General features: G+C 39.2%; 1 protein-coding gene across 1 annotated transcript in view; it reads left to right on the plus strand.

Moving 5' to 3' along the window:
* The window catches only part of PTN (pleiotrophin), a 77458-nt gene extending 66319 nt beyond the window's left edge, over positions 1 to 11139 (plus strand). The window contains exon 5 of the mRNA XM_083858659.1: positions 4474 to 11139. Within this exon, the coding sequence (XP_083714785.1) occupies positions 4474 to 4526 (53 nt within the window). The 3' untranslated portion in view covers positions 4527 to 11139. The remainder of the gene's footprint in view (positions 1 to 4473) is intronic.
* Positions 11140 to 11710: the final 571 nt, after the last annotated feature.

Below are 11710 nucleotides of genomic sequence, written 5' to 3' on the forward strand. Positions count from 1 at the left end.
ATTGTTTTTGGGGACACTGCTTGACTTTTATACACAGGAGTTCAGCAGGACCATGCCTGAATTGTTACCTTCTTTTCAACAAATGAAAATAAAAGTCTGCAAATCTTGGCTTACAAAGCTTGATTTCCATTAAAATGTAATTACCTCCCTTTTGTGCCTTATATATTAAGAGTGGCTTCAAATGGTGTGTGGCTCCTGTTCAACAGAATTACTTTCATTTGCTGCTTGCATAGTAAGAATGAGGTTCTGGAATAAAGATGACTGTTTAAAGAGGATGGCTGCAATTCCAAATTGCATAGAGAAAGTTTTACTAATCAAATTAACTTGTTTACTCACTAAGACCCTGACTGGAATTTTTGTTACTGGTCATCTTGGGCCCAGTGGGTCCAGTGCTAATCCATGACCAGTTTTTAATCCTGTGAATAATTCTAGGTCTTGCAACAATTCCTAGTGTTATTCTGGTGATGAAGGATTAGATAATCCAGTGCCTTGACACAGTTTGCTCCTGCAGGGCTGCTTGTCTTTCATCTTGCTGGAAGTGCATTGGTTCCAGGGGGGAACAGAGTGGCTGTGTGATGCTTGGTTGTTGCACACTGCAGGGACTACCAGGCATTTTGGAATTTGCTCCTTGTTTGTGCCCTGGTCCAGGATACCTAGCCTGATTGAGGAGGTCCCTGAACTGACCGAAGTCTGCTCTTCTGAAATCCAGGATTATCATTCTGCCTTTTGCTTTGCTCCTGCCTCTCTGGACCCTGAATTCTACCACAGGTAGCTCCAACTGGTGTCTGACACAACTGGGTCACCTAACTTGAAAGCAAATAGGGCAGTGAGTAGATTCAGATTCAAATTCTGTGTGGGCTGGTATGAACCTGAGTTTCACCTAAATAAGTGGTTTTACCATAGTGTGTCTCTCTGGTTTTGGTACAGTAAAACACATTTCCTGAAGGCAAAGGACAGCTGGTGCACAGTTCTGTGGCTCTGCCTGTGGAAACACTGGTCTCAGTGGGGCGGGTGGGGTGAAGGAGGCTGCTGTAGGCCCAAAGTTCTTGCAAATGGCAGGGTTCTGTTCAGGATGGTCCCTGCTCACTGGGCAGCTTTTCCTGCTTCCCTCTGCATTAGTGGTGAGTGTGGCTAGGGTCATGGTACTTTGCAGAGCCAGTGAGACATGGAATCAACTTAGTGGCTTCTCCAACATAAAGGCTGTCTCAGTGGCCTCTGCTAAGTGGGTCACTATAATTTCTGATGGGACCACATTAAGATGACTGGTAGGAAATGGCTGAACTGAAGGTGTTAACATCCAATCTGTGCTAACCTGAATTGAATTTTCATCATTTTTATGTATGGAACAGGAAAATGAAGGGGACTGTTGGACACAGTCTGCCTAGGGGACCTTTCCCACACGTAACTGGCAAATGGCTACAGCTGATGCTGGAGTATGGGACTGATGAGCTGGCAGATAACTGGCATTGTACTCTCAACTCATCAACCTTTTGAGCATGGTGACCCTTCCAGTCTTGCCTGGTTACTCTGGGGAGGGTAGTACTGGCGATCATGTGGTTCCCAGGGTAGCTGTGTGAGCTGACCCAATAGCATGTCATAAAAGCAGAAATTGTAGCATAGGATGAACAGTGGTGACGCCAATAAAAGCCTGAATGACACAAATGCATAGAGTAGGCTGATAAATGAAAGAACATAAGCAAAGCGCATCTTAAAGAAAGCATCTTTATACATTGTTAGCCATGGACATGCCATAGTCTGTAGCCTGAGCATAATCTAAAAAGGTGGAGTGTAGCTGTGAACAGACTTGTGCATAAACATATGAACATTTTCGTGGGTCAGCACATGGGTGTTGGTGTCTATGGTAGGAATGTTAAAATAGCCTAAGGGCTGGGAAATATTTGGACAGTTTTCTTTTTTCTTTTTTTTTTTTAAATACTCTCACAATTGTGTGTATGCCTGTCATTTCATAGAGCAAATATGCTGTGCATCAATCCAGATTAGCTGTCTGAAAGATGAAGCTGTGGTGGTGTGAGTACTTTTAATGAGGGAGGAATTCCATCTGGCACATGTCAGCTTTACTCTGGTGAGACCCAAAGAAGAGACACTTGTCTTTGTAGGTAGATGGGTTTGGCAGTTTGGATGATGTGCAAATTGCCACAAGGTAGAAAGAAGGGGAAGAATTGAGAAAGGAAGAGATATGGACCCACAGTCATTAAATGTAAATGGATAAACAATGGGTTGTCTGGTACCTCAAGTCAAGTGAGGATGGGGACCTACATTCACATGACTCCAGACCAAAATCTTCTCCTGGTGCTAACTTCATTCCTACCATGAGCTGAAAAAACTCCTCAGCAGAGTCCTATTGGCAGTCTGCCTTCATTTATATGTCTCCTTTGCTCTTAGTAAATCTGGTTGAAGTCTGCATAGTGCCCTGCTGATTGTGCTGGGTCTAAATAAGTTTTGTAGATTCCAGTGCCGGTCTGATTGATAAAATGCCACCGTTTCTTTCAGAGAAAGTGGTGTTGTGTGAGGAATAAAAAGTATGAGGGAGAGTGCAATCAATAGAGAATCTAGGAGGGTCAGTCTTATAGAGGCGCAAAATTAGAGGAAGTGGAGGATGTGAATAAAAGAAGTGGAGGGGGGATACAGGAAATTTGCAGGGGATGCAAAAGCTGTAGCTGAAAATAAATTAGATACTAACTCAATGAAAGATTACTTTTTTGTATGACAGGTTATGAAATAGTGTCAGATTTTGTGAATAGCTCCAGACTACAGACATTCAGATACACATGCAAGTGCACACACACAGACATGTGCAAAGGCAGGGGAAAAATTTTTTTCAAATGAAAAAAAAATTACTTTTTCTTTTAAATTATTATCTCTTTGAAAGTTAAGCAAAGTTTTTAAGGGAAGGAGATTTTAGAAGAGATTATATGACTAAATAAGTCACATAATTTTGCTTTTAAAGGATTATCGGAAACAATTTTTGTCTTGTTATAACAGGTGAAGAAAAAATGTTGGTTTGAAACACTAGGAAAGAGAAAAAACAACCATCAGAGAAATACAATAGTCTGTCTTCTGCTGGAGGTACCCAGCCCTATCCATACCTGGAAGATGTTGGTGTAGTTGTCTTGGCTTTAATAGAAATAAGCTGATGAACTGACTATGTAATGTAAATGAGTCAGAGAGAAAAGAATCACATTAATAAATAGCAGTCTCACCTTAAGAGCTAAGTGCTTGCCTTCTCATTCAAGGTGATAGTTGTTATTTAACCAGAGATGGTATTAATGGCAACTAGATTGGCAGAGTTCAAGAAGTGCTTGGACAGCTCTCTCAGGCAACATGGTGGGATTTTTTTTTGGGTGGTCCCCTGCAGGGCCAGGAGTTGGACTTAGTGGTCCTTCTGGATCCTTTCTAACTCAGCATATTCTATGATTCTATGACAGTTTTGTTTGGTTTGGTTAATGAAATCTGGGTTAAGGCAAACCTGGGTCTGCTTGCTTGCTGTTGCAGTTCCAGGAAAGATGCTTCACAGAAGCTCTGTTTTCATCTCTCTGTGGTACCTGTTGTGCTGTTTTGTGCTGGTATCAGTAAGGATTTACTCATGTTCCCCATGAGAGCTGGTATCTTCCCCATTACAAGGTGACATGGGACACAAGAGTACCTAATCTTCTTAATTTGTTTTAATTTCCAAGGTCCCTCTGAGAGTTTCCTTTACCTGTTGAGTACCACACTGCCCTAGAGTACAGCGAAAGTTAGTGCAGGGGGTAGTACAATACACAAATTTTCACTTGTGCCTTCCCATCATTCCCTTATTTACCCCAAATTAATTAGAGAAGCAGGTGCTCTGTAGTACTTTGCTCATCCCATCAGTCTCTGCTGTCTGGACAGGCTGTGCTCCCATGACTCCAGGCCAGTCTCCCAATTCCTCCTGAGTGCACATAGGTGTCTGTCCCAGGGGAACGGGGAAGGGTTGGCAGTGCAGGAGCTGCAGAAACAAGAGAGCTTTCTCCCCATGCTCTGGAGCTGCTCACACATTCAGGGAAAGCCAAAGACTAACAATGAGACAGAAAGGAAGCAGGGGAATAGTATATGTGTGGGTAGTGTGTGCAATGCTTTCTTCCAGCTCTCCACTGAGCTGTGACCCGGTTTCTCCAGGAGATGCCTGCTGTTTTCTTATTTTCTGAGCAAGTTCCTGAGACAATGCTTTGCATGCCAAACAGGGTCAGCCCCTCAGATAGGGAGGGTTCTGAACTGAACATGCAACTCCCTCTCCATCTTCTCTACTGCCTCGGCTCTTCCTGTTATTTTTCTTCTTTTCCTTCTCTTTTTGTCGTCTTTGTTCAAAATGAGGAAACAATTCGTGTGTGCATGGAGAGAAAAAAAAAAAGGGGAACTTCCACGGGTGTTAAATGAAATTTATTGCAGTGTCTGCTAAACACTAATTTTTTATTGTTTTTGTTATCTTGACAGAATCCAAGAAGAAGAAAAAGGAAGGCAAGAAACAAGAGAAGATGCTGGATTAATGGAGTCAACTTGGGCAACGTGAGAAAGGGACATCAGCAAACATGATCAGTTAACAGTTTCATTTATACCTAGGCATTTTATCCTAAAATTATTTATAGCTTAATGGTACTATAGAAGGAAAAAAGCAAACACAAAAAAACCCCCACCTTTTTGTTTTTAATTACTTTAGTATTTTTAATGTATAACCCTAACAGTAATTTTTAGAGACCTGTAATAAAGGACTCCAAACTCATTTAGAAAATTAGCTTGTTGTATATTGAACAATGTAGAGGTTTTAATTTTTTTTTTCTTAAGTCTTGCCATAGGTCTCAAGCTTGTAATTAGTCCATACAAGCAGAATCTGAGACTGTGTGGAGCTCTGCTGAAGCCAGTGGTACCCTGTGTGAACATAGCACTCTGGCTGGATGCATTTATTTTTAAGATTGGGACCTTATATCTGAAAAATTGAGGCCTGTTTCTTAAGATCTGATTACATCTGCATAACTGTATGAAACTGTTTAAAAAAAGGATGGAGGCATTTTGTTGAGTATTTACAAGTATGGGATTTTCTTGGATATGTGCTTGATGTTCGTTCCAAAATGTCACCATCTACAGATAAAAGCCAGCAACACTCCTTTTCTCAACTATATTTTGAATGCTGGCAGTAAATCTAAAATCTTTCAACAATTGGACATAAAAGAGTCCCAGTTTTTCATGATTTTCTAAGAATGATTTTTCGAAGTGGAATGATGACAAAACTTTCCACTTTTCAGAATATCAGTGTTGGTAGATGGTAGTGTCTTCCATTTCACCTATAAAAGCTGAAAAATGCTGTATTTTATTTGTTCATTGTGACAGAGGGGGGAAAATCCTTTCCTAGAAGAAATTCCTTCCTTAGAAATGATCTAGTTGACATTGTTGTGATTCTGCCTGACCCAGCTCCTCTTTGTATCAGTAGCAATATTCCTGTTGATCTTAGCTGGTTAAAAATAAAAGTATGTCTGGTGGGAAACAAAAGGAGAAATCTGTTTGGAAACCACCAGAGGTAGTTCATATTTTTGACAATTTATGGGACCTGAAACCAATAGGAATGAAATTATTTTGGGTTTATCTTTTAGTGAAACAGAAGGGAAATATAAAACCAGTACCTTTTGCTTTCTTTCATTTTTATATAAACAAGAAGATCTTGGAAAAAGCTCAGTCAACATAAAATTAGTTGTGATTTTTTTTTAATATAGTCTGCGGGGGAAAAAAAAGAAAAATTACAATCAGCTGTTTTTCAGTTTGCTCAGTTTTACCTAATTTAAATGATTCTGAATCCTGAGAAAAGTCACAAAGTAGAAAAAAGATCTGACAAATGGCTGGTCTGTCTCAAGGTAAAGGATTGTTTAACAAGCTGAGAACGAGGAGACCAAAACTTTTAGAGGAAACATAAGGGATGTCAGTGCCCAAATTAAGTTCAAAATCATTGCTTTGGAATTCTAAATTTTAAAGTTCAACAGCAAGAAACAAGCTTTGCCATTTGTGTAGGCTGCAGGCTTGCCTGCTGATCAAGAGGAATAATCTCTCTTATGCTCCTGCATGGTACTCACTGACTTCAGTAAAGCTTCAGCAGGCTGTGTTCATCTGAGTAAATCACATTTCTCTCTTGGGATTAGCTTGTAGAAAAGCAGAGAGTCTTTTTTTCACCAATCCCTTTTTCTATGCAAAAAAAAATTATAACATTTGTCAAGCTTGCCCTCTTTTTTTCTCACATGGAGGGTATGGCTGATCTGGACTCACAGTGAGGCAAGTCCTTCTGTTCCCAAACACTCCTGAAGCCTGCTAGCCAAGGCTGCACGTAAGTTAAGGTAGACTCACAATTATTACCCAGACCCCATGGGTGTGTTTTCCAGTCTGTGTTGATGTCCTTGTTATTTTGACTATGCTGTTAGACATACCTGAGTCTGTGGTATAGTTAAAAATGTCCCTCACACATGGTGGATGTGCAATGACCAAATCTAAAATCATAAAGGCTCATATTTAGGTGGTTCTGGGTGCTATTTGGTTTTTCATGGTCTAATCAGGTCTACCTGTGCTTGTGCCTCAGACTTTAATTAATGGTTTGGTAGGTCTGGTTAAAAGCAAAAGAGAAGGAAACTTTTTTTCACTCACCAAAGGTTTGTCTGTCTAAATGCTGCATCAGTTCACTTAAAGTGGCTCAGCTTTGAGTACAAACACTGTTGCACCATTGTCTCACACTGGTTAATCTAATCCATGTTTCATAGGGAGCTGGCAGGAATTGGGAATGATGTTGAGACCAACACTTTGATTGTTCTTTAGCAAGCCTTAAATGTGACTTTTTATTTCCACCTCTGTCAGTATAAAGACAGTAAATTTCTCTGTGTTTCCTCTGACACCTTATGGTCATTTCGTTTAACTGTCCGTCTGGCTTGTTAAAGGAACATTCTTAATAATTTTTGAAGGAAGCCAGTCAAGTTCTTGTGGTGGCATAAGGCCTTCATGGAGAGAGTTTACAGAAAATAAGGAAACAAAACAAAAAATATCATGTTAGGACCAGAAGAAAATTCAGCAAAGGGTGTGAAGTAGGGGAACCTTCCTTATGTATGACTCAGCCACATATGTTCGGATCTATAACGGCATCTTATTGTTGACAGCAATTGGAGTAATAATTTATAAACTTAAAATGAAGAAAATTTCCAATAATCCAGAAGACAACATTCAGTGTAAGGTCTAGCTATGCAGGAGGTGATAAAGCAATCCATTGCAGAACACAGAGGAAGATTGAATAGGTCAGTCAGGTCAGCTCTAAAAGGAGGATCCTGGTACCTAAAAGCAGCCCTTGTTTCACTAGTGACATTATCAGGAAAGCAAGATATTGAACAAAACGTCTATCCCACCCATCTTGATCAGTTTCTACTTCAGTCATTCTGAAACTTCTCCTTATTTGCTTTCTTATCTTCTACCCTCCCTTCTTTGGGCGGGCAAGCTTGTCTGACAGTGCTGTGGGAGCAGCTACTGCAGGTGAAAAACATGTTTACCCTCTTGGTGCTATCCTATTACAATGAAAAATTACTTAGTATAGATGTGTTGCTTACCTAGTTTAACAGACAGAAATTTGTTTCATTAATGTCCCTCTCGAGGAGTGGTTTACATCTTCATTTGCTACAGCTGTAATGGAGTATGGGGAGGTGATAAAAATCCATGAAATGACAGCCTTTTTCTGAGCACTCAAATCTTTTAGAAAAGAGATGGGTGAGTTGCTGAACATCAGCTAAGGATGAATATGAATCTGCATCCAGACTCTGGATTTCAGTGAGTTCAAACCTGAATATATTTGGGTATATCTCCCTTCCCTTTCTCTAACTAAGCTGAAGCAATGCTACTTTCAGTCAGGCCTGTCTATATCTTGATTTTAAAAAGTATTTGAGGATTGGGACGTTTTCTGACATGTCTTCTGACAGAAATGCCCATGGTGAATGAGAGTCATTGCTTGTCAGCCTGGCCTATTTAGCAGTCTGTTGCATGCAGCAAAACTTCTGTGTAAAGCTCCAGGAAGGGAAAATGTTTGTTGTACATGCAGGTGGATATTAAATTGTAATTTACTGATTTTCATCTTCTAATTCCATAATGACATTCTAGGCTGAATGGTTTTTCAAAGGAGAAAAGTTAGAAGAAATGAAAGAATAACAATTACAAAATGTATAAACAGCCAGCTTTGGAGAGTTGGTCAAGAAGAGACAGATAGGAAATCAGGAGCATTTTATACAAGTTTATATTGCATGCTCCTTATATGTCAAAGGCAGAACTACTGGTTGGCATATTTGTTTTTATGCTTTCCCTGATTTGTGCCTTAATGAAAACTAATCAGATGTAAAGTATTACAGAGAAGTAAAGTCCCACTCCAGCCTCAAAAAAAAAATGTTCAAGTGGAGGCAAAGTCAAAAGGAGACAATAGGCTAATGTCAATGCTGAGGGTGAGACAACCACCTGATTTTCCCTCTGTCTAGGAACTGCAGCGACATTAACAAGGTAAACTCACCACTTTTCTAAAGCAATATATTGGTGAGGTGTACACCATTTTGTTATGACACAGCAGTCTTTCATGTCCCCCGAATCCTACTAACAAGGGAAAGCAGTATATCAGTAGGGATAAGGTGTCTTGTATTCAATCTATTTTAATTCTCTAGGGCAGCACTTCTCTGAATTTGACGGAGTTCCCTCCTTTGCAGAGACAGATTATACCTCTTGCCTGCCTTCCCACACTAATCCATAATTTTGATAGCGTTTGTAGGTTTTCTGTCAATTCTGCTAAGGCACTTTACTTCTCAGTTAAATTTCTGTGGATGTTGCTGATCTTTCTTCATCCTTGAGATTATATTCTCCATTTCTTCCTGGACCATTGAAAAACAGTACCAGGAAGCCTATACCATCAGTTTCATCCAGCTGGGTCTTCTGAAATTAAAAGACACAGTAGCAACTTGTTAATTATTGTCTGACAGTGAACAAGAAAGTATGATAATGAGCTAGGGCAGTCCCTGGTTTTGCTGGGAGTGTGAATTCCTGGTAAAACTTTCCTCATAACTTGACCTTGTCAAAGCTTCCCAGTGGACAGAAATGATCAAATGATCATCTCAAAAATTAGAGACATTGATACAGGAGTGTCTGCCTTCAAACAAAAAAATCCAGAAAACAGAAAAACACCTTAACTAGATAAATAGTGGCAAGAAACTGTATCCTTTATCACTGTCCTCTTTTATCATCAAATTATCATGGTCCTTGGAGCTTCAGGGAAAGTGAAAGATTTGCCTGAGCCGATGTAGAGCAGGGAGAGAGCTCCTTCCACCCATGCATGTTTGCATTTGGAGAAGATGTAGGTAGTCTTGTTCATAGCAGCATCAAACATTGCTTTTGGACCAAAACTAAACAATGCTGAAAACTAATAGTTTTGTTAATGCCCCCCTTCTGCTACTCATCACAATTGGCTGTCTGTCTTTTGGTCTCATCACTCTGAACTGAGGAAAAATCTGGGAAAGCATGAGAATTGAAATATATATCAACTATTATTATCTCATTGCTGGGGTTGTACAATCCTTTTGTCCTTTCTGTAGTTTGCCATTTAAATATGGAATGTCTTGGCATCCCAGGTAGCTAAAGAACTCTGTAAGTGTCTCCTAGCCTTTAAATCACTTGCTTTTGAGTGAGTTGTATATGAAAGAACCTGTACCTACAGATTTGACTCCTTTTTTAAAAAACCCCATGATAACAAACAAAACCTGCAACAAAACTGAAAACATGTCTAATGAGTGGATTTATTGATGAGATAAAAACAGAGGCTCACAAGTATTCCCATTTCAGAGGTCATTGAAAGTTAAAGACTGTACAAAACCTTTAACCCTGAATTCAGAGATGGAAAGCTAGGAAAATGGGTAGCCTCTGCAGGGCTGTCACGCCCACAGCAAAATTCAATTAATTTCACTGATTGAACTCCCTCGCTCTAATCTACCTGGCAACAAGACATTATTTAACTTTTCTCATTAGATCAGTCATTGCGCTCCCCATATTATGATTACATAGTTCATCTAGACTTTTACAGCTGAAGGAAATGGCTGTGCTAGCCCAGTGTGTTGTGGTTACTGAGGTGGCCTGAAGCAGGGACAAGCTGCAGCTTGGAACTAGAATCCACCTCATGCAGATGTCAGCATCAGACACAGAAGCTCTCTAAATACACAGACATGCATACTGCATAACTATATATATATATATATATATATATGCACACATTCATACATGGGGGAGCAAAACTCTGGAAAGGTGCATGCATAACTCTAAATGTGAATCACAACCAGTGCTGCCACGTTTTCAAGCTGTGGTTGAAATTAAAGAGCTTTTTGTACTGTGCTGTTATTTGAGTGAGGATACACTAGTAGGATGAAGAGCTAGATTTCTTCCCACTTGCCAGCACTTCAGTTTAAGGATTCTTCAGCTGTGTCCAAGGGAAATGCAAACACATGCCAGTGAAATGGCAAAAGGACTTATTATCACAGTGATGTTCTGTCACACCAAGTACACACAAGGGCTTTGTTCAAAGCTTCAAAGTGGATGAACTGCTTCACTGAGGTGCGAACATAGAAACACAGGCAGGAAAAGTCTTTTCTCTGCCGGTAAAAAGTGAGGAGAATGGGTAAAATGGGATGGAAAAATAGAAGAGAGAAACCATATTAATTCTTGTAGTTTGAGTGGTAAACCAAAAGGAGAAATGAAAGTCAAAATAACAAAGCCTGAATATCATGTTCAATGGACTTCTAATTCTGTATATATCTATTAAACCAGTACTATATGATATCTTCTTATGGGTAACTTTCTTTTCCTGTTAGTTTTCCTTTTTTTTTTCCAGTTTGTATATTGATTTTGTAAGCTAGCAGTGTGTTACCTTTTCAATTTTTTAAGACTTGTATGAAAGCCATATATCCATATTGTAGAATGAAAGCATTAATCCTGTAACATCCCTTAATGTTTCCCTTAGCTCTGTGGGATTGTGGGGGGCTCTAGCAAATGTATATGTTTACCAATTGTATCAGCATAATTTACTTGCTCTTAGTGGCGATAAATAATTAAATAAACTAATACACAGATATATGGTGTCCTCCTTTGGTTGTGGGAACTGTTTTTGGAGTTTCTTATATTAATTCTCAGTACTTAATGGTATCTCTTTATTGTACTAATGTTTGTGGGCTGTAGGTGTTGCTTGTCACACAGATTTCACAGATTTGTAAATTCAGAAAAAGTTTTAGTCTGTAGAAAGAAGTCTGCCAGAAAGTGATTCTAGCAGAAAACATTTCTTTGGTTTATATACACTAAAGTCTGTCAGTCACAAATTTCTGGCACTTTACAGATTTTTAAGCAGCTTGTTTCAGTATACAGGTATTTCAACCTATGTAATATTGACACAATGATGGATTATAGATGAAGAGTTTGATTTTTTTTTTTAAATTACACTATCAAGTAAGCAGTAGTATTCCCTTATTCCTAGCCATGTCATGCTCAGATGTTTAACAGTGACTTTAATGCGTGTGTGTTTGGTGTGAGGTGATTAAGACTCAAGAGTAGAACAAAGAAGCAACATTCTAATTTCTCTTTTTTTGTTTTTTTTTTTTTTTTCTTTTTATGTCCAATTATTAGTTAAAATCTTAGAATAATTAAT

This window comes from Zosterops lateralis (genome assembly GCF_965231275.1).
Source record: "Zosterops lateralis genome assembly, chromosome: 4".
NCBI classification, from domain to species: domain Eukaryota; kingdom Metazoa; phylum Chordata; class Aves; order Passeriformes; family Zosteropidae; genus Zosterops; species Zosterops lateralis.